The sequence below is a fragment of the Podarcis erhardii genome (assembly GCF_964252035.2).
Source record: "Podarcis erhardii genome assembly, chromosome: 5".
Taxonomy (NCBI): Eukaryota; Metazoa; Chordata; class Lepidosauria; order Squamata; family Lacertidae; genus Podarcis; species Podarcis erhardii.
In genome coordinates, this window is record NC_138509.1 from 76,860,039 (window position 1) to 76,885,764 (window position 25,726).

General features: G+C 42.4%; 1 protein-coding gene across 5 annotated transcripts in view; it reads left to right on the plus strand.

Annotated features, from left to right (window-relative positions):
- The window catches only part of RNF13 (ring finger protein 13), a 57,027-nt gene that overhangs the window by 847 nt on the left and 30,454 nt on the right, over window positions 1-25,726 (plus strand). For 2 of the 5 annotated variants that reach the window (XM_081862686.1, XM_081862688.1), the window contains exons 2-3: window positions 14,270-14,396; window positions 17,452-17,532. In XM_081862686.1, the coding sequence (XP_081718812.1) occupies window positions 14,283-14,396; window positions 17,452-17,532 (195 nt within the window). In that variant the 5' untranslated portion in view covers window positions 14,270-14,282. Of the gene's footprint in view, window positions 1-511; window positions 646-1,526; window positions 1,551-14,269; window positions 14,397-17,451; window positions 17,533-25,726 lie in introns of those variants that run through there. The other 3 variants (XM_081862687.1, XM_081862685.1, XM_081862689.1) reach the window with 3 other exon arrangements.

The window sequence follows — 25,726 nt, forward strand, 5'->3', positions numbered from 1 at the left end:
TAAATGGGGGAGCAGATATGGGGTAGCTGCTGCTTGCGCGGCACTCAGCTGTGCGAGTCTCGTTTGCTGCCCGGTTCTGCGCTTTGGTCGTACTGAATCATGAAGTGGGTTAGAAATTCAATATGGGTCTCTTCCTCCTCCTCCTCCTCCTCCTCTTCTTCATCCTGTAAATGTCATTTGTTTCCAGCATGCTGGGTAGGTGTTACCCCCCCCCCCCAAATCTCACCCACATGGCCTGATTCTGGTGCTAGTGGCCTAAGCCGGCATTGTATATGTATGAGTGTCCGTGCTCAAGGCTGGGGTGTGTTCCACAATTGTGTAATACTTTGTGAGGCTTCTCTGGATGATCTCAAGGAACATTAGCTAGCGTTGAGTGCATCCAAATTGATGTGAAGCCTAATAGATGATGGGATTATACTGCAGTGTTTACCTTCGCATCCTGTTATCTGCTAGAGATAGGTCATAAATGGCTTGGGACCAATTTGTGAGGGCTTTTCCTTCCTCTGTGTAGCCAATAATGCCCTATTTGGACAGCAAGGATATGCGGGGAAGCGTTTTAAAGTGACTGCTCTGCAACTATCAAGCTTCCTGGAAATCTTGTAAAAGCTGAGCATGCCTTTACAAGTGTGTTGTAGGCTTACTTGGGTAGGTAGTTTTACAATTGCACTAAGACATTGGGATTTACCATTTATTAATGTGCTGGCTGTACTGGGACAAGTTGACTTCTAATTTTGTCACTTGTCCTGAGTTTTTGCTGTTTAGCAGCTAAGACTGCACCCTGGAAGCAGTTCCCATTCTACTCAGCATTGCATTGTAATTTTGCTACTAAAAACCTCTATTTAATATACTTATTGTTTGGGTGCTTCCTGCACCTGCCTGTACTATTATGGTAGTAGCAGATAGTAGTAGCTGTGAGATGTTACAACCAATAATATATTGGCTGCTTATACTGGTAGTATAACCTCTCCCTTTCCCAGGTCATTGGATAAATTTAAGAGCCTTATTTGTGATGTTATTGTGATGTTATGATTATCTTAAACACAGGGATCCCACTATGTGGCCACTGAAGGCTATATCTATAGCTGCTTTTGTTTCTGTGCTGTAGCAGATAGCTGCTGGCACAGCAGATTTTTCTGTTCAATTTGAAATTTGTTGGTGGCACTGATATAGCTGAAACAGTCATTGTGATGGCATATCCTAAAAACATTATTTGATTGTGCAGCTTGAGAATAGGCTTTAAAAACATTCATTGATAAAGTGCCTAAAGTTTACTTAAATGCTGCACACAGGCCTGCAGTATCGGAGAGAACACATGTGGTAAAGATATGGTGAGGGAAGATGAAAGCAAGGAAACACTGGTGTTATCTCTTGGAAGAATCAAAAGGCAGCCTGAGCCATTGAGTGGGCCCTGCTGTTCTGTTTTTCTAATTCCCAAATGGTAATTGCCATGATAAGAACTCAAAGCCTTGAAGAAATCATCTGCTGAATATCAGACTTCAGCTGTCCCCCAGTAGAAGGGATTTGTTCAAGATAATTAAGAAATCACCATGGTAAGAATATAATCAGAATAATTTTGAATTCTCTTCTTAGTTTAGAAAATAAATTACAGAATTTGTAAGCAATAGAATAAGATTCAAAACCTGTTTGAGTTCTTTTTTTAAAAAAATACTAGAATTATGCTAGGTATAGTAGACATAGGATAGTTGGACTATATTACCCTTGTGGTCCCTTCCAACTCTACAATTCAGATTCTATGCAGTGCTAGAAATTAGCCAGGCATGTTTTGCTCCTGGCATGGGTCAAATTGCGACCATGTGGAGATCTCTGGATGCCAGGGTGGTGACTGGGAAAAGCATAATGTCACGTAGAGAAGGATCTGAAATATTTCCCTTAAAGCTTGAAATTGTTTTATTCTGGATTGTTTTATTTGTTGTTTTAATGTGTTGTAAACTGCTTTGAGATTTGTTCTTTAAAATATAAAGCAGTATAGAAACGACATGAAGAATGATGATTATAAATCCCACTGGGGGGGGACCTCTGGTTCCTAAACATTCCATTGTGTCTACTGGAACCCAGGTTTAAGGTGCAATTTTTGGTGATTAGATTATATATCTGAGTTTCTAACATTTGAGATTCTATGATAACGTATTGGTCTCTTTGGTGTTATCTGTTCTTTTCATTTCATCTCATTTCATTTTCAGAAAGGCAGGATGCTAACTGTTATAATAAACAACAGTAGACTACATCTAATGAAATGGGCTCATATTAGAATCATAGAATCATAGAGTTGGAAGAGACCACAAGGGCCATCGAGTCCAACCCCCTGCCAAGCAGGAAACACCATCAGAGCACTCCTGACATATGGTTGTCAAGCCTCTGCTTAAAGACCTCCAAAGAAGGAGACTCCACCACACTCCTTGGCAGCAAATTCCACTGTCGAACAGCTCTTACTGTCAGGAAGTTCTTCCTAGTGTTTAGGTGGAATCTTCTTTCTTGTAGTTTGGAGCCATTGCTCTGTGTCCGCTTCTCTGGAGCAGCAGAAAACAACCTTTCTCCCTCCTCTATGTGACATCCTTTTATATATTTGAACATGGCTATCATATCACCCCTTAACCTCCTCTTCTCCAGGCTAAACATGCCCAGCTCCCTTAGCCGTTCCTCATAAGGCATCGTTTCCAGGCCTTTGACCATTTTGGTTGCCCTCCTCTGGACCCGTTCCAGTTTGTCAGTGTCCTTCTTGAACTGTGGTGCCCAGAACTGGACACAGTACTCCAGGTGAGGTCTGACCAGAGCAGAATACAGTGGCACTGCATCCTTTCTTTTCTAAAGAATGAATTATATAGTCCTTCCCAATCACCTGGCATTGCTGTTACTTAGATGGAAATGTGATACTGAGAAGATACTTTGATTTTTATTTGCATTTAATGCACTTTAGAATTCAGAGAGCACTGAGCTCTTAGTTCTTACAGATTGCCAGGGACATGCTTGGTAGACTACTGTTAGTTCAACACACTGCTGATCAACTTGTAAATGGTGAAGAAGCCACAGGTCTCTCACACAGTAGGTCAGCTGTTCAGTATCACTTTGTTTTCAACTAAATCTGTCAGAGCAAAAATAAAGAAGTTCTGGACATGCTCTTTTCATACTTTCCAGATTAAACTGCCTCTATTAGATAAGTAGTATAGCAGATGTGTTTCTCAAAACATAAGCTTAAGTGTTATTTCTACTGTTAAATGTGTATTGGGTGACTAGCTCCTCCTCCTTATGTGTTAATGGAACATTGACCAAACTGAGGAAGATCCCTGCCCAGCTATGATCTAATTCGTTGTAGGCACTTGGGTTTCAGGGAGTTGGTCAACAGTTTGAGAGGATTATCACTTGCTAGAAGAGCAGGGAACTCCAATCTGGAAAAGCACCCTGTGGGAGACTGTGAAGGATAAAAAGACAAACAGATTAAAGCTCACCCATCAGATGCACAGGAAGAGAGAAGGTTTCTGGGACAGCTGTCAGGCACTTGGAGAATTAAGATTGGATCTTTTATTCAACTACCATATTTTTCGCTCTATAACACGCACCAGACCATAACACGCACGTAGTTTTTAGAGGAGGAAAACATGAAAAAAATATTCTAAACGAAACAGTGGATGTATGATTTTTGTGGTTCATGCTGTGGCCACAGGCATGTGATGTGATGGTGAGTTTGTGGTAGCCCAATGCAAAAATCCTGAGGATCCATGTGGATCCATGCTAAAGTCACCCTAAAGTCTCCGGGGCGCTGGGGGGGGTGAAGGGGAAGCAAGAGAAGGAGAATGATGCCTCACACACAGAGAGACACACAGAGTATCAATCCTAAAGTCGCAGGAGAGCGCAGGGGCGCTGGGAGAGTGAACGGGAAGCAGGAGGAGGAGAACGATCCCTCACACACAGAGAGACACACAGAGTATCAGTCCTAAAGTTGCAGGGGCGCTGGAAGTCACAGGGGCGCTGGGAGAGTGAACGGGAAGCAGGAGGAGGAGAACGATAGCTCTCTCACACACAGAGAGAGACACAGAGTATCAATCCTAAAGTTGCAGGGGCGCTGGAAGTCGCAGGGGCGCTGGGAGAGTGAACGGGAAGCAGGAGGAGGAGAACGATAGCTCTCTCACACACAGAGAGAGACACAGAGTATCAATCCTAAAGTTGCAGGGGCGCTGGAAGTCGCAGGGGCGCTGGGAGAGTGAACGGGAAGCAGGAGGAGGAGAACGATAGCTCACACACAGAGAGAGAGAGACACAGAGTATCAATCCTAAAGTTGCAGGGGCGCTGGAAGTCGCAGGGGCGCTGGGAGAGTGAACGGGAAGCAGGAGGAGGAGAACGATAGCTCACACACACACAGAGAGAGACACACAGAGTATCAATCCTAAAGTCGCAAGAGAGCGCAGGGGCGCTGGGAGAGTGAACAGGAAGCAGCAGGAGGAGAACGATAGCTCAAGCACACACATACACATACACAGCCCCTATAGTGGCTAATCCAAAATCGGACAGCAAAAAACTGCAGGCAGGGACAGAGAGCATGGGGTTGTTTTAAAGCAGCCAACCCTGCTCTGCTTCTCTCCCTCCTCCCGGCTAGGCTGGCTGAAAAGCTTTGCTGCTACTTAGCGAGCTCAGTGGGGAGGAGAGAGGGACATAGAGCACGGGGTTGTTTTAAAGCAGCCAAGCCCGCTCTGCTTCTCTCCCTCCTCCCGGCTCAGCTCGCTGACAGGAGCCGCTTACACCCGCTTTGCTGTTTCAAAGCGAGCCATGGACTGCTCACAACTGCAGCAGATTCCCCTGCATTCGCTCCATAACACGCACAGACATTTCCCCTTACTTTCTAGGAGGAAAAAACTGCATGTTATGGAGCGAAAATTACGGTACATAACTTCTAAAATGAGAAATGTCTCTATACTGGAGCTTGTGAGTCAGCTGATCTTCTGACTTGGCAGATGGAAGCTACAAGTTTTCTAGCTAGAGCTCCAAGCTGCATTGGACCAGTTTGGGTATACCGTATATATTGCCTGAAGCAAGGATTCAAGGTCCATAACACTTCCATCTCCCCAACAGTCCTCCCTATTGCTTTGTTGCCTGTTCAGTAGGCAACCCTGAAGCAGCCTAACATGAACCAGGAGAGTATGGAATAAGGCCAGGGCATTTATCTTATATATAAAAATCATTTGAAGAGGAGGTCAGTAAACATCAATCCCTTAAAGGTATATGTAAATTGCACTAGAGGCGTGGGCAGTTCTTAGCCTCAAATATGACCCTCCATTTCTGAGTCCCCAACAGTCTGAAGACCTGTGTTCCTGTGTCATACATAATTGTTCCTTGGTAAGAATGATTCTTGGAGCTCAGAGCTTTTAATAGGGTTGGGAATGACCACTGTCTGAAACCCTTGACATCTGATTCTCAGTTGCTGTAGAGAATACTGAGTTGATGACCAATGATCTGGCTTTGTATAAGGCAGCTCCCTGTGTTTTCACAGGTGCTCAGGAAAATTCTGAGAGCAAAATGATTAAGCTGTTTCCCTAGTTATGGTATTGAGCAGCCTGATCTTCCAGTTGCTTTCGTCATGTCCTAACCTAATTTGCAGTCTCCTTGGTTTGCTAATTTCAGGAGCCAGTGACTTGGCTTCTGAGTGGGTATCGTGAAGCTACCTGGCCTTCTAAATGGGGTGTAGGCACAGTATCTATTTCTATTGCTTTGCCTTAGGGAAAGGTGTACTGAGAAGCAAAATACAGCACCCCTGTATTTAGGCGGCTTGTAGATGCAGTTCCTGTAGCTTCACAAATATTGCACAATGTCCCTTCCATTGGTGCACTTAAGTCTTGGGGTGGAAAAGACAGGACCAAAATACTTGGCCCACCTTTCCTTTCAGGTGGAAGGTGCCTGGCCCAGTGAACCTAAACATGCTCCAATACTTGGATTCAAATATCCCTGGCAGGTGCTCACAAAGTCACATTGAGTCATATTGAAGCTTGAGTCAGGGAATGTCTATGCAGTCAGAATGAGACTTTGTAGACAAGGGATGGGTCTGTTTTTAGTTCTGTAGGGCAGGGTAAGCAGGCTTCCATCTGGTTACAATCAAGAGGAAGGAGAGCCTGCTGTTGGTCTAGGCCAGGGGTCTGCAACCCGCGGCTCCAGAGCCGCATGTGGCTCTTTTACACCTTTGCCGCAGCTCCGGGGCAGATACTAGCGAGGGGAGGAGGCGCATTGTGCGCCCCAACACTCCCCACTGTGGCGGGCGCTGTACTGGCTGTGACGTCGCATGGGGGCGGTGCATGCGTTAGTCACGCACCGTCCCGACGTCACCTTCCCGCCCGCCCGCTACATTGTAAGGGGCATGTACGCAGGTCACTGTTTTGAAGGGGAGTGAAGAACACACACGCACAAAAAGGTAACTTGTTAATTTAACGTTTATTTCTATGAGGAGGAGTAATTCTGAGGGGTCAAACAAAGAAATAATAAAAAAGTGACAAAAAAGTAATTTTTATAATGACGAGGATGACATTGGGCCCTCATTATTAATTATTATTTACATCAGGCACTGATTATGATTTATGGTACACTGGGGCCTTGATTAATTTTCTATGTTGCAATGGTTTTGCGGCTCCCAGTTGTTTTTTCTTCGGAAACAGGTCCAAATGGCTCTTTTTGTCTTAAAGGTTGCAGACCCCTGGTCTAGGCATTGGGTTAGGGGGTAGGTTAAGTGTTCCTGAGTATGTGCCTTTTATTTTCTCTCATATAAGAAGTGAGTTATTCCTATGGAGGAAAATAAAGCGCTGCTCTCAAAAATTAGGTATTGGCTGCTCTATCTAGGTGTAAAGTGGAGTGTCAAGTTTCTAAACTTCCCCTGCCCCAACAAAAAAGTGCCCAGTAAGGGTAGTGAGATCAAGCCAATATAGAGCTGGATGAGGAGAGGACCTAATTGGAAGAAGGAGGTGTGGTTGTGGGGGAGAGAATATTTTTCAGTCTTCATCTGGCCTTCCTGATTGTGATGCCACTTGCTAACTCTCTAATCTTTTCTCAAAAACTCACTTTTCTACGAACATTTGATATACAGTGGTGCCCCGCAAGACGAATGCCTCGCAAGACGAAAAATTTGCTAGACGAAAGGGTTTTCCGTCTTTTGAGGTGCTTCGCAAGACGAATTTCCCTATGGGCTTGCTTTGCAAGATGAAACGTCGGGCGAGTTCTTGCGAGTTTTTTCCCTCTCCCCCCCTTTTCTAAGCCACTAATAGCCGCTAAGCCGCTAAACCTCTAATAGCGCTAAGCCGCTAATAGCCATGCTTCGCAAGACGAAAAAACCGCAAGACGAAGAGACTCACGGAACAAATTAATTTCGTCTTGCGATGCACCACTGTACCCTGTAGTCTACATATCCCACTGTAACTAACCTGAAGTATATATAACTCAAATAATACACACTCTCCCACTGTTTACACTGCCTCCATCATACTCTGACTCCTTTGTGTTGTATTTTAGATTGTAACTCCTTTGGGCAGGAATTTGACTTTTATGCTTTGTAAAGTGCTATTCATACTCAAGGATAGCACTACTCTCCCACATATCATAAAGATGCTTGCTTTTCTACTAAATATAGTAAAAGGTATACCATTGAATTATTGAGGACTGACCTTGTCTGACAGGGTTGGTGGCTTTATGGATTATAGATATAGCTTATTTTAAATTGCTAAGATGTTCTTATTTATTCTAATATTCTTGCTTTTGGTTATTAGCCACCTTTGAGGTTTTAAAAAGGCATGCATGCATTTTTAATAATGGAAAAAGATCCAAAATGAGTTTGTATAACTATTCCTGGGCCTCTCCAGTTTTAATCAGTATATTTGTAGGTTGGTTTATTAAAATAGTAATCGCAAATTAAAATTTGCATGCACAGCCCATTCTTCCCTACCACCAGTGATTTTTTTTTAACCCAAAGCTAACAGATATGCCAACTACTTCTTTTCTGTCCCAAATTTGATTTTTTTTTTTATTAACGTAAAATGTGGGCTGCTTTTCCTTTAGTTTGAGAACAAAGATAGCAGTTATCTTTCATAGGTGAAACTGCTGTGGCTTTTTCTCTCTCATTTATTTAGGAAGAAAGCCAACTAATAGTGTCCCATCTTGTCAGTACTTCTTTTATCTGTACATCTTTAATCTATCTTTCATATTTCCAACAGGATAGGAACTCTTCTATGCTGCTGTGTTATTGAAAGATGGGTTGAGAATTGTTTATCAACTTGAGGGCCACTTTCCCTAGTAGGCAACATTTTGGGGGCCACATGCCAGTGGTGGTGGTACAGTGAATATGATTCTTATCTTTGTAGTCCAGTCACACAAGTCAGAGTTTTGTATGTATGAATCTGCCCATCCAGGCAAGCAGTTGAAGGTCACATTCCAGCCAGGCCGAAAAACTGGAGGAAGGAGCAGAAAAGGGCCAGTGAGTCTTGTGGGCTGTGGAGAAATAGAAGGTCCCCAGTCCTGAAGTTCCTCATTCCTGCTGCAAGATTTGTGTTGGAGAATATTCTATACTTTGATTTCCAAAACTAATAAACATTAAAAGCTACCTTTGTTTTCAAAATGAGTGGTAGCATTTGTAAAATGGGAAGTTGGAGCTGTCACGTTCATGAAGTCCTTATACTGTAGTCTTTTATTTTCTTGTTCCTTGCATCTATTTCTTTCTTCGACTGGAATAGGAACACATCATCAGATTGCCCAGACACTTGCAATAGCATATATTCCTTAATACAGAAAACAGTTGTTCTGCAGTCAAAGTTCTTGTGATTTCAGTTTACCCTTTTTCTTTCATACTCTACAAGTTAGTTCAGAACCTTCAGAGATCTGTCAGTTTTATGTATTTAAAAGCATTTATAAACAATGTAAGTGGTTTTTAAAAATGGGACTTCATGTAAAGTGGAGTCATTAAACTATTGACTTTGCTTGTGTTCAACGTTTCATGAGGAAGCGCATCTGGCTACAGCCTCAATTATATTCTGTAACTGGGCTAGGGTTCAGAAAAGTAACTTACAGAAGTATGTGAAAATGAGTATTGGAGAAGGGGAATGCTTTGGGGCTCTTTCAGAATATTAATTAGACTTGATTTTTGTTTCAGAGGCAACTGGGATTTGAAAATAGGTTGCATCTGATAGTTGATAGCTGTCAAACGTGAAGAAGCTTGCCCTACTTTAAAAGATGAATTGCAACAGTATAGGAAGAAATAAGGTGGCAAGATCAGTGACCTGGCAATTTGTTCAGTTGTCTCAGGGCTAGGAGATCTGTTAAGCTACTGCTGGATAGTAAGCTTAAGGGAAGATGGTGGAAAGAAAGTGAGGTTCAGATGGGCCAATCAGACTTAATTCACAAACTGTCCATTCCAGGTGTGTTGTGATGCTAATGATGACAGCTGAGGTTGGGACTTCAACAGCCATGGGTGCTAACAGGTGTGTCGTGGAGCAAATAGGTACTGCTGTGGCGGGAAGGTAAACAGTGTTTCTGTGTGCTCTGGCTTCTGTCACGGTGTCCCATTGCACCAGAAGCGGTTTAGTTATGCAGGCCACATGACCCTGGAAAGCTGTCTGCAGACAAACACTGGCTCCCTTGGCCTGCAAGCAGAGATGAACGTCGCACCCCAAAGTCACCTTTGACTGGACTTAACCATCCAGGGGTCCTTTACCTTTTTACCTTACCTATTTCTGGTGCAATACTTCATGTATGTGATGACTCTGTCCCATTTCCAAAGAGAGATTTTTCTACAGGCAGGATAGTTGGAACATCTGTGAGATCACTGTATGAAGCCTTGACAAATGGGAAATGCAGATTTTCAGCTTTCAAAAGTGAGGGCTCTCTAGACTTGGTGAAGTGTAAGGATAGTGGACGCTGTAGTATTTGAGGTGGTTAACGCATCTAAAGGATCTTTGCATTGTTGAGCAGTAGATTCTGGCCTGAAATTAGTTTTTGGAAAATAGTTAAACAAGAGCCAAAAAAGTGAGTATGTATCGTGTGAATGATTCAACTGCTCAGAGTGTAACTTCTTCCTGAAAGTCAGACTTTGCCTTTGAACATTAATAAGAAATGATAAGAAATTAATGCTATTAACTATGCATTCCAACCCAGCATAGTACTGTACTACTGAAACTCTCAGTTGCCATCTCTTGCCAAGTGGATAGTTGGGCAGTGTTGATGATTCCAGACATCTCTTGAAAATCAGGGATGGTGGGGCTCTGCTAATATTTCCACAATTCATACAGAGGTGTGTTTTAACAGCCCCCCCCCCCCAAATGTCCAGTGTACCTCTGTGACTTTGCATTATAGGGGAAGATCAGTAGTGGTGGGCAAAGTACTCTTCAGGGAAGCTTAACGTAAGAAGATCCTGCAAGAGTAGGCTAGTGTCCCATCTAGTCCAGCACCCTGTTCTCATCATGGCCATCCAGATGTCTGTGGGAAGCCTGAAAGTGGGACCTGTGTAAATTTCTGCAGTATCCTGCAACTGAAAGTTTGACAGCCATTGCTGTTCTTCTCACTGATGAAGAATGTCTCATCATCTTCCAAGGAATCAAAGAACCTACTCCACCAATGACCAGTTTATTTTGTGGGAGAATTAAGGCAGAACAGAACACCAGAGGCAAATGACATCTGTAAAGTTAATGGTAGTGTCCCAAATTGGAATGCCCTCTCCAAGAAGTACAACTAGTGCTAATATTAGTCCTTGCAGAAACAAATTAAACATTTCTGTTTACCCTGGCATTTTAGGGTTTTCTTTTATTCATTTAACAGTTGTTTATTGCTGCCTCCAAGCTTTAATTTATTGATGTTTTTAATTGTTTTAATCTTATTTATTTGAATAATTTTATATCACTTAATCATACTTGTCTCTTAAGTGGCATATAGGAACTGCAAAACATTAAGACTAAAATGAGTAAAAATTATAAAATTACTCAGTTTAAAAGCCTCCTGGAATTAAAAAGTATTCCGTAAGCACCGGAAGTTCAACTGGGAGGCAGTCTATTTGACCTCAACTGGAAGGGAATTCCACAAAATACTGAACACATGGCCCCTTGTGGATACAGGCTGTACATCTGAGCCATGGGGTACCACTAGTGATTCCCTCAGAAAAGATAGTAATCAAACAGGTATATAAGAGATTAGGTGGTCCCTGAGGTATCCTGGACCTAAGTTGTGTAAATTCCATTTGGATAAAGGGCAGTTTAGAAATATTTTAGGAGCTTCCGGGTTGGCGCCACAGCCGAATGGCGGATTCCCTCCGAGCTCCGGAGGGAATCTGCTCGACAGGGGTCGGGTCCTGCCGCGCCGGCGACGTGGAGACCCTCAAAAACCACGGGCACGGAAGCCCGTGGACCTGGTGACTCGGCGGGCACCGTTTTGCGCCCCCGACCCGCGACAGAGCCTTTTTAAAGGCTGCGGAGCGGGGGACGGGAGCGGCGTGGTGCTGTGAGTCCTCTGCTTCCCCTGACGAGCGAAGCCGCATGCCGTTCGACCGAGAGCGCTGACTTTTTCCTATGAACATTTGGACTAAAAGCAACAACCCGTGAGTAATACGGAAATTGGACTTCTAAAAGAAAAAATCTTCTTGAATTTGGCACGACCGGGGAAGACCAAAGAGGAAGTCCGTTTCCCTAGTCTTGTAAACAAGCGATCCGTGAGAGGAGCCTGCTGAGGAGACATAGAAGACTTTGACAGCTGTCAAATTAGCTGTCAAAGTGGGGAAAAGTAGAGAACTTTGTTTCTGATGCTTTTGCTGGCTACATTTGTTACAATATAGTGAGAAATTGTTGAAAATAAAGAAGAATTGAAACAAGCTAACTGGACTTTGGGGCTGGAAGTGTAAGGAATACATAATAACCAGAATCCCTCTAGAGGGGATTCAGGGACACTACAAGAATGGAAATAGGTCGAAAAATACTAGCTGATCTGGAAGAGGTTGCTTTTCTCGTGAGAAAATTGGTACAGCAGAGCCATGTTTTGTCTACAGCCCAGGCAGCTGAACAAGAAAAAGTGCAGAAAGAGATATTTGCTGAACAGGAGCATCAGGAAGGAGGGGCTGACATGTTGCAGAAGGCAAAAGGGAACCGGAGGCCTGTTAAGAAGGATATAAAAGAAAAAGAGGACTGGATGATGAAAATTTGGTTTGAACTGAAGAAGGAAGAATGGAAAGTTCTCCCTTTGTGGAGAGCTGAAGAATTTGGGACATTTGGACCTATAAAGATTAGGAAACAAGTTTTGAGTTCCACCTTTAAATCTGGAGGCCCGGCCGGATGGAACATGGACATTTTTGGGATAGAGCCCTTCCGAGACTCGGTGGTTATTACAGAGGACTTTCAAAAAAACCGGCAGAAAGGAACTGAGAGAGATTTAAGGGCTTTTGATGTGAGGAACCCAGGCTGACAGCATAAGGACAAATGGACAATGGTTTGGGGATTGAAACTGGGAAGGGGAGGGTGGGATCTGGAAATCCGAAGGGTGCACAAGTATGTTTTTGATTCTTTCTATTGTTTCTTTTTTTTGTATTGCTATTAGTGTAAAAACGGGGAATTCGTGCAAGGGATACAGGGTCGACCTTAGAAAAAGTATTTAAGCATAATGATTAATGTATACAAGTTAAAATTTGATATATAAATTGAATTAGACATAATAACAAATTAGGGTTAAAAATTTAAGAACAAGAACTTGTTGAATAATTATCTGGATAAGGAATACAAGAAGGGGAGGTGAGGGGAAGTCGCAGAAAAGAAGTTATTGGGGAAAAAAAGGATTGTTAAGGTTGACTGTTTTTCTTTTTTTTTCCGTTTTCTTTTTTCTTTTTTGTATTATTTGAAACATCAATAAATATCATTTAAAAAAAAAGAAATATTTTAAATAATAAAAACATGTAAAACACAAAAGCACCTATGTATCCAGTCAGAAATGTTGGAATTTGTGTGCATTCAGTTTCTCTAATGTGAATCAAGAGTGAGGCCATAATAAAGCCCAGCGAAGTTTATCTTTGGATCCATCATCTGTTTTTGGAATTTTTCACTTGTGTGAGGCACAATCCAATTAAGCAAGAGCCTGTAGTCCCTGCAGGATGTGCTAAAATTCAAGATTTTTGTGTGCGCTGTTGGCCTGCGTGTGACTGCTTCTGTGTACTAGGCTAGCATCTGGCTAGCACAAGTTCTAGCTGCCACAGTGTGGCTAGTTATGAGGATCACACTTTTCTTCTTCAATACATTTTGTGTTCCACAATTTGGCAAATCATACATGTAGGGGCATTTATATTGGCTCTCAGATTGCAGCAGGTTAGCCAACTTTACTTCGATTTTGCAATGACTTGTGGCAATCAAGTACAGCATGCAGGTTTTCAGGTGTGAAGCAGAATGTAAGTGAGCATTTCAATTTCAGTATGGTTTAGTGGTGCCTTCTAATTCTATTAGTACAAGTAGATTTCAATTAATAAATCAGTGTTTGGAAGACTGAAACCATTAATGTAAATGAAAGCAGAAGGCTGGAGGAGTGTGTGTCACTTGATTGATAGAACTTGTAAATGACTCAGTAGATTTGTTTTAGAAGCCATTGTGCTTTGTGTGCAGAAAACAATTATCTCACCTACCTGCCAAAGTCTGGTACAACTCCTTAGCAACTTTTAGCAATTCTAAGTAAATAATAAAGGAGTTGAAATTCAAAGTTATTCTTGCATATTAATAAAGCAAAATATTTCAGCATAGTCCTTGGGTGACTGACTCTGTTTATGATCTTGTTTCTATAAGCCATTGGACTGGTAGAACAATGTTTGGGGTGCAGCTTAGTGTCTGCTGCTCTAGCAACTCACCACAGCATTCATCTTTGCACTTGTCGTGTGCTTTGGCTTGGGATTAGCACTTTGCATTAACTCAGAGGACAGAATGGCACTCCTCTGCTGCCTGTCACTGCACCCATCCCCAAGTATGATATAACTATGTGATATGAAGCCATAGAGCAGAAAGTGTATGTATTGAAGATGAGGAAAATGCAGAATGGGGTAGGATAAAGTACAACATGCTTTCTATCTGAGCATTTCATCAGAACAAACCTGTGTGCCTGATGAACAGAACAATCTTTTGGGGTTGGGTGAAGTAGAATCTGGCAGAAGAGCTGCCAAACCTTGATTGAGCTGCACTTGCTTAAGTAACTTTATGTGCAGTAGCAGCTATGTGTATTTATTGGATCAGAGTATTAATGCCTTCTGCCAGTCTTGACTTTCTTTGTTTTTGTCTTGCAGGAATTTAATTAAAATGCTGCTGTCAATAGGAATGTTAATGTTGTCTGCCACTCAAATCTACACCATTCTCACAGTTCAGCTGTTTGCTTTCTTAAACCTATTGCCTGTGGAAGCAGATATTTTAGCCGTAAGTATTATTTAATTTTTTTCCCCCTATGGTTGGGATTCACCCAAAGGGCCCCCATCAGCGGAAGCACTTAGCAAGGACTTCTGCTTGTACAGCAGGGCTGTCTCTCCCCCCCAAAGCACCCCAAAATTGGCTGAGAGAGGGGCTGGATAAGCATCACAGCAATGCATGGGGAGACGAAAGGGGGGCTTCTTCCATCTGGCAAGCTGAAATACTTGTGCAGATGGAGTGTTCTTCATAGTGCAGCATTAAATTACACCATGGGTGTGTAAAGCATTCCTAAAGAGACAATGAGGTTGTCAAAGGATCCAAGGGGCTCTCAACCCTTAAACTGACATAGGAATATCTTTGAAAAATCTGAGCTAGCTTTTAGGTAATAGGGACATGGGTGGCACTGTGGTTTAAACCACTGAGCCTAGGGCTTGCCGATCGGAAGGTTGGCAGTTCGAATCCCCGTGATGGGGTGAGCTCCCATTGCTTGGTCCCAGCTCCTGCCAACCTAGCAGTTCGAAAGCACGTCAAAGTGCAAGTAGATAAATAGGTACCACTCCGGCGGGAAGGTAAACGGCATTTCCATGCGCTTATCTGGTTTCACCAGAAGCGGCTTAGTCATGCTGGCCACGTGACCTGGAAAAACTGTCTGCAGACAAACGTCGGCTCCCTTGGCCTGTAAAGCAAGATGAGCGCCGCAACCCCAGAGTTGTTTGCGACTGGACTTAACTGTCAGGGGTCCTTTACCTTTTTTTAAACGGGTGGAAACTGATTTGGGATGTAATAGGTTACAAGCAGTAATAGGTTACAAGCAGTGGGTGCAAAAAAATGCAAATTTGTATGCATTTCCTGTTTTCTTTCACATGCTTGCTTATGAGTATGGGGTTAGGCAGTTTACACTTATTTTAAGATAGTAAAACTCTAATCAAAGGACTTCACTACATTAGTTCATCTACTTGCAATAGTCTCACTTAGAACTTGTAAACATGCATTATTTAGCATAGAAGGTAGTAAAATGTCTCCAATGCAAAGAGGAATTGCTGTAGGAATGCCTGCATGGGGTGATATATTGCTTTTGATCTCCTGTTTCCATTTGATTAAGTTACTGTGTATAGTGACCTAGCAGTCTGTTGGGGCTGATCAGTTCTAGTCAGGGGCCCAGTTTGCATCTCAATTCAACTATAGTTTATGTTAGACAATGGTTTAATGTGAATTCAAGGTTCTGATATATAAAGCCCTAAATGGTTAGTGACCTGATTACCTGCAGAATGCCTCTCCTATACCATCCAGCCTGGGGCACGATAACTCCTGTGGAAACACTGCTGGTAGTTCCAGGCTTAAGTAGAATCTGGGGGTCACTGACCTGTCGGAGAGCCTTCTCAGCAGTAACACCATAGTTTTGGAACATACTTCCTCTGGACGTTACTTTGGCACCAACGTTCTATATCTTCAGGCACCTCCTGAGCCCCTGTGTTTTTGAACAGGCCTTTTAAAGCTGCAAGATTGGCTTGTGTAGTAAGAACTGTTGCTACTATTGGTTTTATTACCTTGTTCTGTGTGTGCAATTCACACAGGCGTCTTGTGATGAGGGAAGGATATAAGTTTTAAATATAACTAATATGTTGCTTGTTCACATTAAAGCATAGTTTAAAACAAACTATGGTTTAACATGATGGTGGTCCCTGCTTTTGGCCATTTCTAAGTGTTCTCTAATCTACAGCCTCCCACACTTCCCTTTGTATGACCATTGCACTCCATTCACTTGTGGCAAGAAATTCATGAATGTGAAACGTCCGTTCTTTTGTTAGTCTTGAAACTCCTGCCAATCAACGCCCTTAGTTACTGTACTGAGAAAGAGAGGAGGGGGAATCTCTCATTGCTTTCTCCCTAACATATACACTGCAATAAAGCTTTCTCCCCTCCTAGGTCATCCAGGCTTACAGGACTGGATATAACATTACTGTCATGCAACCTTGAGCTGTAGTGCCTCTCTTGATTTATAAAGAAAATAAATCTTTACCAGCAATAATGTGTGATTGCAGAACTTACTCCTTCCCCTCTGTTTTCCCCCTTTCCCCCTTTTACTAGTTTCTTACAAAAGTGTTTTTTTCTCTGATAGCTGTTCTCTCCTAGCAAATTCTCCATTCTTCGCTCTTCCCACATCTGCATTAAGCCTGTGGTCAACCCAGGAATCTGTATTTAATAAAAGAGTCCCTTATTTCTTTTGACCAGAAAGTCCTCCGCTTATGACAAGGATTCACTATCACAAACACACTGGGCTCTAGTTGGCTCTAGTTCAGTTTTCACAAATAGTATATTTTCTTCCTTGCAATATGTTGAAAACATAACTTTTATTTTACTTAATTGCATTTAAAATGGCCTTTTTTTTGACTCTGGTCAGAAGCATAAAAAGAGCTCAGGCAAAAGAATCCAGATTACATAATTTTAGCGGGTTTCTGCAATCTGACGGTTGTAGACTCTGAAGAAAGCATTTTACAATGTCTAATTTAAGTTCAAAACACATACTGCCTGTTTTGTCTGTTTTAAAGACATAGTCTTGATTTTGCTTTGTAACAATTTCCAGGGCCTTGTCGTGTTAGTCTGTTGTAGAAAAATTAGCAAAGACTGTTTAGGATTAAAAACTTTAATGTTAAAACATTTTGCAAACCACTCTTTGCTGTTTACTGTGCATTCTTTTTACAGTAAAAGCAGACTTTACAGTGAAATTTAAGGAACTGGAACACTTCCAAAGAGTTGTTCAGCATTTAACTCATTGCAAAAATGTTTGAAGGTGGAAGAACCTTGGGAATTAAAATATTGCTGAGCTATGTTATAAACTGAAACTGAAGCAGGTCAATAGGTGAAGAAAGGAACTTCAGGGGCTGGTCCTGGGCACAATGTGGGGCATATGACAAGATTTTGTTGAGACAGTTGAACTGTACTTTGAGAAATGAATGATTTGTGCTATTGGTATCTTATTTCTTAGTAGTATGACAATGGTTTTATATGGTTCCCTTTCCAGTTTAGTACATAATATAATCCTTCACTTTCCTTTTGCTTTTAGTTTAATTTTGAAAATGTAACACAAACATTTGATGACCTGCCAGCAAGGTTTGGCTACAGACTCCCGACGGAAGGCTTGAAGGTAAGAAGCAACAGCTTGCAACAGCAAGTAACAGAATAGGAGCAAATAAATAAAATTTAACATGGTGCTTTGTGAGTTCTTAATATGTAGCTTAGTCTCAGTTGGCTCTATGGATTTTACAACTGTGCAACAGACTTAATCCAAAATCAGCTGGAAAAGCTGGTAGGCAAAACTGTGTCCCTATAGTAAGAAAAGAAAAGAAAGAACTTTCTGCCAATAGTGTTGCCTAGAGCAACAGAAGACAATGCAAAGACTTTTCTTTCTAGTGTGGAGGATTTCAAGAATACTTTTATAATCCTTGGTGATTAATTAAGGGACAGGGTGTTGAGGAATAAAGCTTTGAGATATAAACCCTTAGATAAACCTGCAGAAAAGCATTTATGACAACCACTGGACTTCCATGTGAAGATGTTATTAGAAAGCAGTCAAGTAAAAGACTGAGCCCAGAACATTTAAACTAAGGCTTGGCTTTAGAATGATACTAATCTAGTATCTGGCTCTCTAAAATCACAGAGTTGGGAGGAGTGTGGGAGGTCAGCCCTTGCTCAATGTTGGACCTGCAGTGCAGGATACAACTGCAACATCTCTGACCTAAAATGAAGGCGATTCCACCACCTTCCAAGGCAGCCTTTTACATTGCTAAACATCTCCTACAGTTAGGAAGCTTCTACTAATGTTTAATCAAAATCTGCTTCCCTGCAGTTTTCACCCAATGATTCTAGATCTTCCCTCTGGAGCAATCACCTTTCCTTCCTTCTGTGGCAAACAGTAGGTCTTCCTTTCATCAAAGACCCAACTCTAAACCTACCTGAAATAAGTGTCCTCCTATTAACTCCACAGGCTTTATTTCTTGTCCTGTGGTTGTCCTGTGCTTAGTTGCTTGACAGTAACTGAGTGGGATTGAATCCTGAGGAAATCTGCAAAGATTGACCTGTTAGGAAATGTTTTTATTGCTCCTGCTTTTGCTTATAATACTTCTGATATGCAACTATTCCTCAAATGAAGTTGGTCTAAGCTATCAGTTAGTTAGCTTTAAAACTGATAAAACGTAACAGCCAAGTTTGATCCTGTCTAAAACAAACCTTAGCATAAATAACCATACTATATTTTAATGCATGCTTGCAGTTCTTCTCTTATTTGATTGTCCCATAACAATTGTACACTTGTTGCAATACCCCAATATCTCTTGCAGTTTGATTCAGGGTCTCTGCTGTAGCCAGTGACTCTTAGTCAAATATAAGTGATTTCTGCATTTTGAACACTTTCTTTAGTTAGACATTCTTGGACAATATGCCCTTGTCCAACAATGGCCGTGAGTCATCTTTTGTGTTTCTTTCAGTTGATTCTAAACATTTATAGCCTTAATGAATGTGTATGCTCAAGGACCTCTACAAAATACAAAAACTTAGCAAAAAGTTTTTTAAACAATGCTGACAAACAATGTTCTTGGAACAATTTGGTTTAAGAGCTGTAGTAGCCTCCCACCCAAACCCTGGCAATTTGAATTATGAAAGCACATAGGAAAATCATACTTTAGTTTATTTCAGCTGTTGTTTAGAATTGTGGTGACACATGTTCTGGCCATATATCCTTGTGAAGCAGGTTGTTCTTGATAGACATGGACACAACCATATGTACCTGGAAAGGGGAGCCTGTAGTCCAGCAGCATCTGAGGGCCATAGGGTCTCCTCTTCTGATGTTGTCTTCTCCAGAATTTGTGGTACTATTGACTTAGGGCAGAGAATAGCGGGCAGTCGGTTGCAGTATTGAACTCACTTGTACATCTCCTCAAAGACAGTATTGTTGTTCTGAGAATAAGTGGTTTGGAGATTGTGAGAACACTTCCCACAACTTTGATCCTCCTCAGATGTCTCTGCAACACCTAGAGCTGATTTACTGTTGAATTTAATGCAAAGACTTTCAGGATTTGATGAGTATCTTTGACTTGATACCACCGTATATATGATACCATCTAGCCCTTCACAGTTTCTGATGTGTAACAGTACGTAAGGGAACTAGGAAGCAGCAGTATATTGTACTGCTGTTTGTAGTGCAACATATTCCAAGAGCATTTTGGTTTCTCTGGATATTGACTGAGGTCTGCCTCCTCTGCCTGCTAATGTAATTGCAGCAAGCCGCAGCATTCAGTGTCTCAAGGTTAAAATCAGTACATGATAGTTGCAAACACCAGATTGTGTCACTATTGATGCCGTGGTATGAATGCTAAATGCTAGCAGTGTTTTTCAAACCTCGCTACTGAGAGTCTTGTACATATATTTTCTAATAGTGATTTTTTTAAAGTAACTTTACAAAATATAGGGGCTTTGCTGAAGAAATCTAAAATCCAGACATATCTGAAAGAAGCTTTTATCATGTGCCCTAATAGTCAGGAAGGTGGTAGAAATACAGTTGCAGTAATTTTATTGTGTTTTCATTTTATTTTTGAGGCAAGAAATAAGAATTGCAAGAAAAAATAGAGGTATTGGGATAATTGCCATTTTGCTATTATGAGAAGATTCTATCTATATTAATTTCAAAACAACATACCACGCAACAGCCAAATGGTATTCATTTTTTTTCCATATATCAGTAGAGCATTTGCTTTAGTGCCAGTCTTTATTCAGATTTGCAGTTCAGGAAAGCTACACAGAAATTTCTGCTATTAATGTGGGAAACTGGGAAGCAGTGGAGAATGGTAAGATGTATATTGATATTAAATTCATTGAGAGCAGCTGAACTTCCGAATGTAGAATGTACAACAGACTGGACAGAAGTATTCAAATTTATAGAAATTCCTTGCTCTATAATGAAATAGTCATACACCTGGAAGACATGTTCCTCCTTTGTGGAAGTATGGTTGTAGGTATCCATTGTATGTTAGCCTATAGTGAATACGAAACTTGATACAAAGCACAGTAGATAAATAACATGAGGATTCTAAACAAAACAAATTCCTTCCAGTAGCACCTTAAAGACCAACTAAGTCAGTTCTTGGTATGAGCTTTCGTGTGCATGCACACTTCTTCAGATACCAACGTGTTGGCAGACCAACACGGCTACCTATCTGTATGAGGATTCTAAGATATCCTTGGAAACGCTTGCTTGCTGAAGTAGTGACACGTCGAAGTGGGTTCTCTGATGACACTTGGAATTTCATCACTGTTGGTGTTCATATTGATAGAGAAGATGGCTCCATCTGCTTTGCTAAAGGTCAGACATCCCCAAACTTGGCCCTCCAGCTGTTTTGGGATCCCTAGCTAACAGGACCAGTGGTCAGGGATGATGGGGATTATAGTCCCAAAACAACTGGATGGCCGAGTTTGGGGATGCCTGCTCTAGGTGAAGCTTCCACTTCGTTTAAGTGACTATGGAAACAGTCATGCAAGAGATCCATGTTAGCACTAGAGTGCATAAAGTTTTCTGGTCACACTATTTCAGAACTGCTGAACAATGAAACTTGGGTGAAGACAATGTGCAAACAAGGCTAAATGCACTGCTTGCTTTTTATTCCTAAAACCATAATGCTGCTCCTAATATACGGATTCACAATAGCTATTGTCACCAAATTGCTAATAAGAGAAGATTCCTTACTCTGCACCTAAACCTGTGTTGAAAGAGAGCAAGTTGCTTGCAGGGCAGCAGCTGAAGAAGGAGCAAAAAGGGTTTCCTCCTGTGTGTGTTTCTTTGTGGCTGATTAGCTGCTCTCCCTGTGCAAAGGTCAGAGGGGGCAGGGTTTCTGTTGAGGTAGGTGATTAGCTGTGGGAGGAGCTTATCAGAGCTTGCAGGGCAGCAGCGCGCGCCTAGCAGCGCGCACAATTTGATCCATCTTTCAGATTTAGGGGAGCTAGTCTCAAACGTTTGTTGGGGGAGACCTAGGGTATTTTTTGGGGGGGAGTTATTTGTCCTGTCTGTACGCTTCTTATGATGGAGGACCGCTGTAGCCACCCCCAACGACACATTCTCAAGATGGAGAGTGAGGGAACAGCTGCAGTCGCCTGCGGTTCCTGCACGATGTTTGCCATCTTGCCAAAGGTTGCAGGCAGCTTTACCTGCAGCAATTGCATGTTGATTGCCCTCTTAAAAGACAAAGTCCAGCAACTGGAGGAACGTGTAGCTACGCTCCAAAGAATTAGAGAGCTGGAGCTCTTCTTGGAAGCAACAGAGCACACCGTCTCCACCAAGGAGGAGACAGGGGACTCCGCTGAGAAGGAGGCTAGTTCACCAACACAGGAGCCAGATATATGGAGAAACGTGACTCAAAGAAGTAGGAAGCCCAGGGTTCGCTCTGATTGTTTAGAAATACACAATCGCTTTGAGGTCCTCTCCCCTAGCATGGAAGACGAAGAGCAGACTCCATTTGAAGATCTCTCCCTCATTACAGTCGATCAGGTATATGAAGACGAGCAGCAAAGTCAGTCCTCAGGGAACGTGCAGGTGACCTTGGAACGGACAGCTCACGGAAGAACCCCGACCAAACCTAAGAGGAGGCGTGTAGTGGTGATAGGGGATTCCCTACTGAGGGGAACAGAAGCAGTGATCTGTGGGCCTGACAAGATGTCTCGGGAAGTGTGCTGTCTCCCCGGGGCTAAGATCCAAGATGTAACTGAACGACTGCAAGGAATCATAAAACCCACTGACAAATACCCCTTCCTCTTGGTTCATGTGGGAACCAATGACACTGCAAACAATAGCCTCCAGAAGATCAAAAAAGACTATGAGGCTCTGGGCAGGAAATTGAAGCAATTAAATGCACGAATTGTCATCTCATCTGTCCTCCCAGTTGAACGACGTGGCCCAGGGAGAGAGGGGAAAATAGTGGAAGTGAACAGCTGGCTTTGCAAATGGTGTAAACAGGAACGGTTTGGATTCTTAGATCACGGACTGCAGTTTCTTGAAGATGGACTTCTGGCAAGCGATGGGCTGCACCTCACAACGGTTGGGCGGAATGTTTTTGCCAGAAATCTCAGAAACCTCATCAGGAGGGCTTTAAACTGACTAATGTGGAGGAAGGAGACAGTGCTCCTGAAGGTGGGAGTCTATCAATTGATGAAGATGATCATCCAAATGTCATAGACCGAATGGAGCAAACAGCACGCAGACCTAGTGATGGGAGGAAAAAATCCTTAAATAAGAGACACGGGGGAATGATTAATGGACTTCAGTGTCTGTACACTAATGCACAAAGCATGGGTAATAAACAAGATGAGCTTGAGCTCTTGGTACAGCAAACTAAATATGACATAATAGGCATCACTGAAACCTGGTGGGATAAGTCCCACGACTGGAATGTAATAATGGAGGGATACAATCTATTTCAGAGAAACAGACCAGACAAGAAAGGAGGAGGAGTGGCGTTATATGTCAGGGATGTGTATACCTGTGAAGAGATCCAAGATTTAGAACCTCAAAGCCAAAGTGAGAGCATTTGGGTCAAAATTAAGGGAGAGAAGAATAACAGGGACCTCATTGTGGGAGTTTACTATAGATCCCCAAGCCAAACGGAGGACATAGATGATGCCTTCCTGGAACAGATGGCCAAGAATGCAAAAGGAAGGGAGATAGTAGTAATGGGGGACTTCAGTTACCCGGATGTTTGCTGGATGTCAAACACAGCCAAGAGCATAAGGTCAAACAGATTCCTCACTGGCCTTGCAGACAACTTCATTGTCCAGAAAGTGGGAGAAGCAACAAGAGGAACAGCCATTTTAGATCTGGTCCTAACCAATGTTGATGACCTGGTTAGTGGGGTAGAAGTGGAAGGATCATTAGGCACGAGTGATCATGCTCTTCTGAAGTTTACTATACAGCGGAAAGGAGCAGCCAAGCATACTAGGACTCAATTTCTTGACTTTAAGAAAGCCGACTTCATAAAACTTAGGGAAGTGCTGGGTGAGATCCCATGGACAGTAATACTAAAAGGAAAGGGAGTTCATGATGGCTGGGAGTTTGTTAAGAGGGAGATAGTAAAAGCACAACTTCAGGCAATACCAATGAGACGGAAACATGGAAGGTGCCTAAAGAAGCCAGGGTGGCTATCAAGAACTTTTAACTGAGTTAAGATTAAAAAAGGATGTGTACAAAAAATGGAAAAGGGGGGAAACCACCAAAGAGGAATTCAAACAAATAGCCAGCACGTGTAGACACAAAGTCAGAAAAGCTAAAGCACAGAATGAACTCAGGCTTGCTAGAGAGGTTAAAAGCAACAAAAAAGGCTTTTATGGGTATGTTCGTAGCAAAAGGAAAAACAAAGAAACAGTGGGGTCACTCAGAGGAGAAGATGGTGAAATGCAAACAGGGGATACAGAAAGGGCTGAACTCCTCAATGCCTTCTTTGCGTCAGTCTTCTCCGATAAAGAAAACAATGCCCGACCTGAAGAATTTGGAGCAAATGATTCAGCAGAGGAAACACAGCCCAGAATAACTAAGGAGATAGTACAAGAATACTTGGCTAGTTTAGATGTATTCAAGTCTCCAGGGCCAGATGAACTGCATCCAAGAGTATTAAAAGAACTGGCAGATGTGATCTCAGAACCACTGGCACTCATCTTTGAGAATTCCTGGAGAACAGGCGAAGTCCCAGCAGACTGGAGGAGGGCAAATGTTGTCCCTATTTTCAAAAAGGGGAAAAGAGAGGACCCAAATAATTACCGCCCAGTCAGTCTGACATCAATACCAGGGAAGATTCTGGAGCAGATCATTAAGCAAACAGTCTGTGAGCACCTAGAAAGGAATACTGTGATCACCAATAGTCAACATGGATTTCTAAAAAATAAGTCATGTCAGACTAACCTGATCTCATTTTTTGACAGAATTACAAGCCTGGTAGATGAAGGGAACACAGTGGATGTAGTCTACCTTGATTTCAGCAAGGCATTTGACAAGGTGCCCCATGATATTCTTGTAAAGAAGCTGGTAAAATGCGGACTTGACTATGCTACCACTCAGTGGATTTGTAACTGGCTGACTGACCAAACCCAAAGGGTGCTCATCAATGGTTCCTCTTCATCCTGGAGAAGAGTGACTAGTGGGGTGCCACAGGGTTCTGTCTTGGGCCCGGTCTTATTCAACATCTTTATCAACGACTTGGATGATGGACTCAAGGGCATCCTGATCAAATTGCAGATGACACCAAACTGGGAGGGGTGGCTAACACCCCAGAGGACAGGATCACACTTCAAAACGACCTTGACAGATTAGAGAACTGGGCCAAAACAAACAAGATGAATTTTAACAGGGAGAAATGTAAAGTATTGCACTTGGGCAAAAAAAATGAGAGGCACAAATACAAGATGGGTGACACCTGGCTTGAGAGCAGTACATGTGAAAAGGATCTAGGAGTCTTGGTTGACCACAAACTTGACATGAGCCAACAGTGTGACGCGGCAGCTAAAAAAGCCAATGCAATTCTGGGCTGCATCAATAGGAGTATAGCATCTAGATCAAGGGAAGTAATAGTGCCACTGTATTCTGCTCTGGTCAGACCTCACCTGGAGTACTGTGTCCAGTTCTGGGCACCACAGTTCAAGAAGGACACTGACAAACTGGAACGGGTCCAGAGGAGGGCAACCAAGATGGTCAAAGGCCTGGAAACGATGCCTTATGAGGAACGGCTAAGGGAGCTGGGCATGTTTAGCCTGGAGAAGAGGAGGTTAAGGGGTGATATGATAGCCATGTTCAAATATATAAAAGGATGTCACATAGAGGAGGGAGAAAGGTTGTTTTCTGCTGCTCCAGAGAAGCGGACACGGAGCAATGGTTCCAAACTACAAGAAAAAAGATTCCACCTAAACATTAGGAAGAACTTCCTGACAGTAAGAGCTGTTCGACAGTGGAATTTGCTGCCAAGGAGTGTGGTGGAGTCTCCTTCTTTGGAGGTCTTTAAGCAGAGGCTTGACAACCATATGTCAGGAGTGCTCTGATGGTGTTTCCTGCTTGGCAGGGGGTTGGACTCGATGGCCCTTGTGGTCTCTTCCAACTCTATGATTCTATGATTCTATGTTCTTTTTAAATTCCAGGTGCTTTGATCTGGTTACATTTATTTGGTTACATTTATTTGGCGAAATAGCTTATCCTTGTTAAGTGACCTTGGGTGTTCTGAATATTTCATTTCCTGGCTTTCCTTTGTTGGGGTGGGCAGGCAGGGAATCACTTGAAAGTGATTCCTTTAAAAATCCAGCAATTATTCCAGATTTGA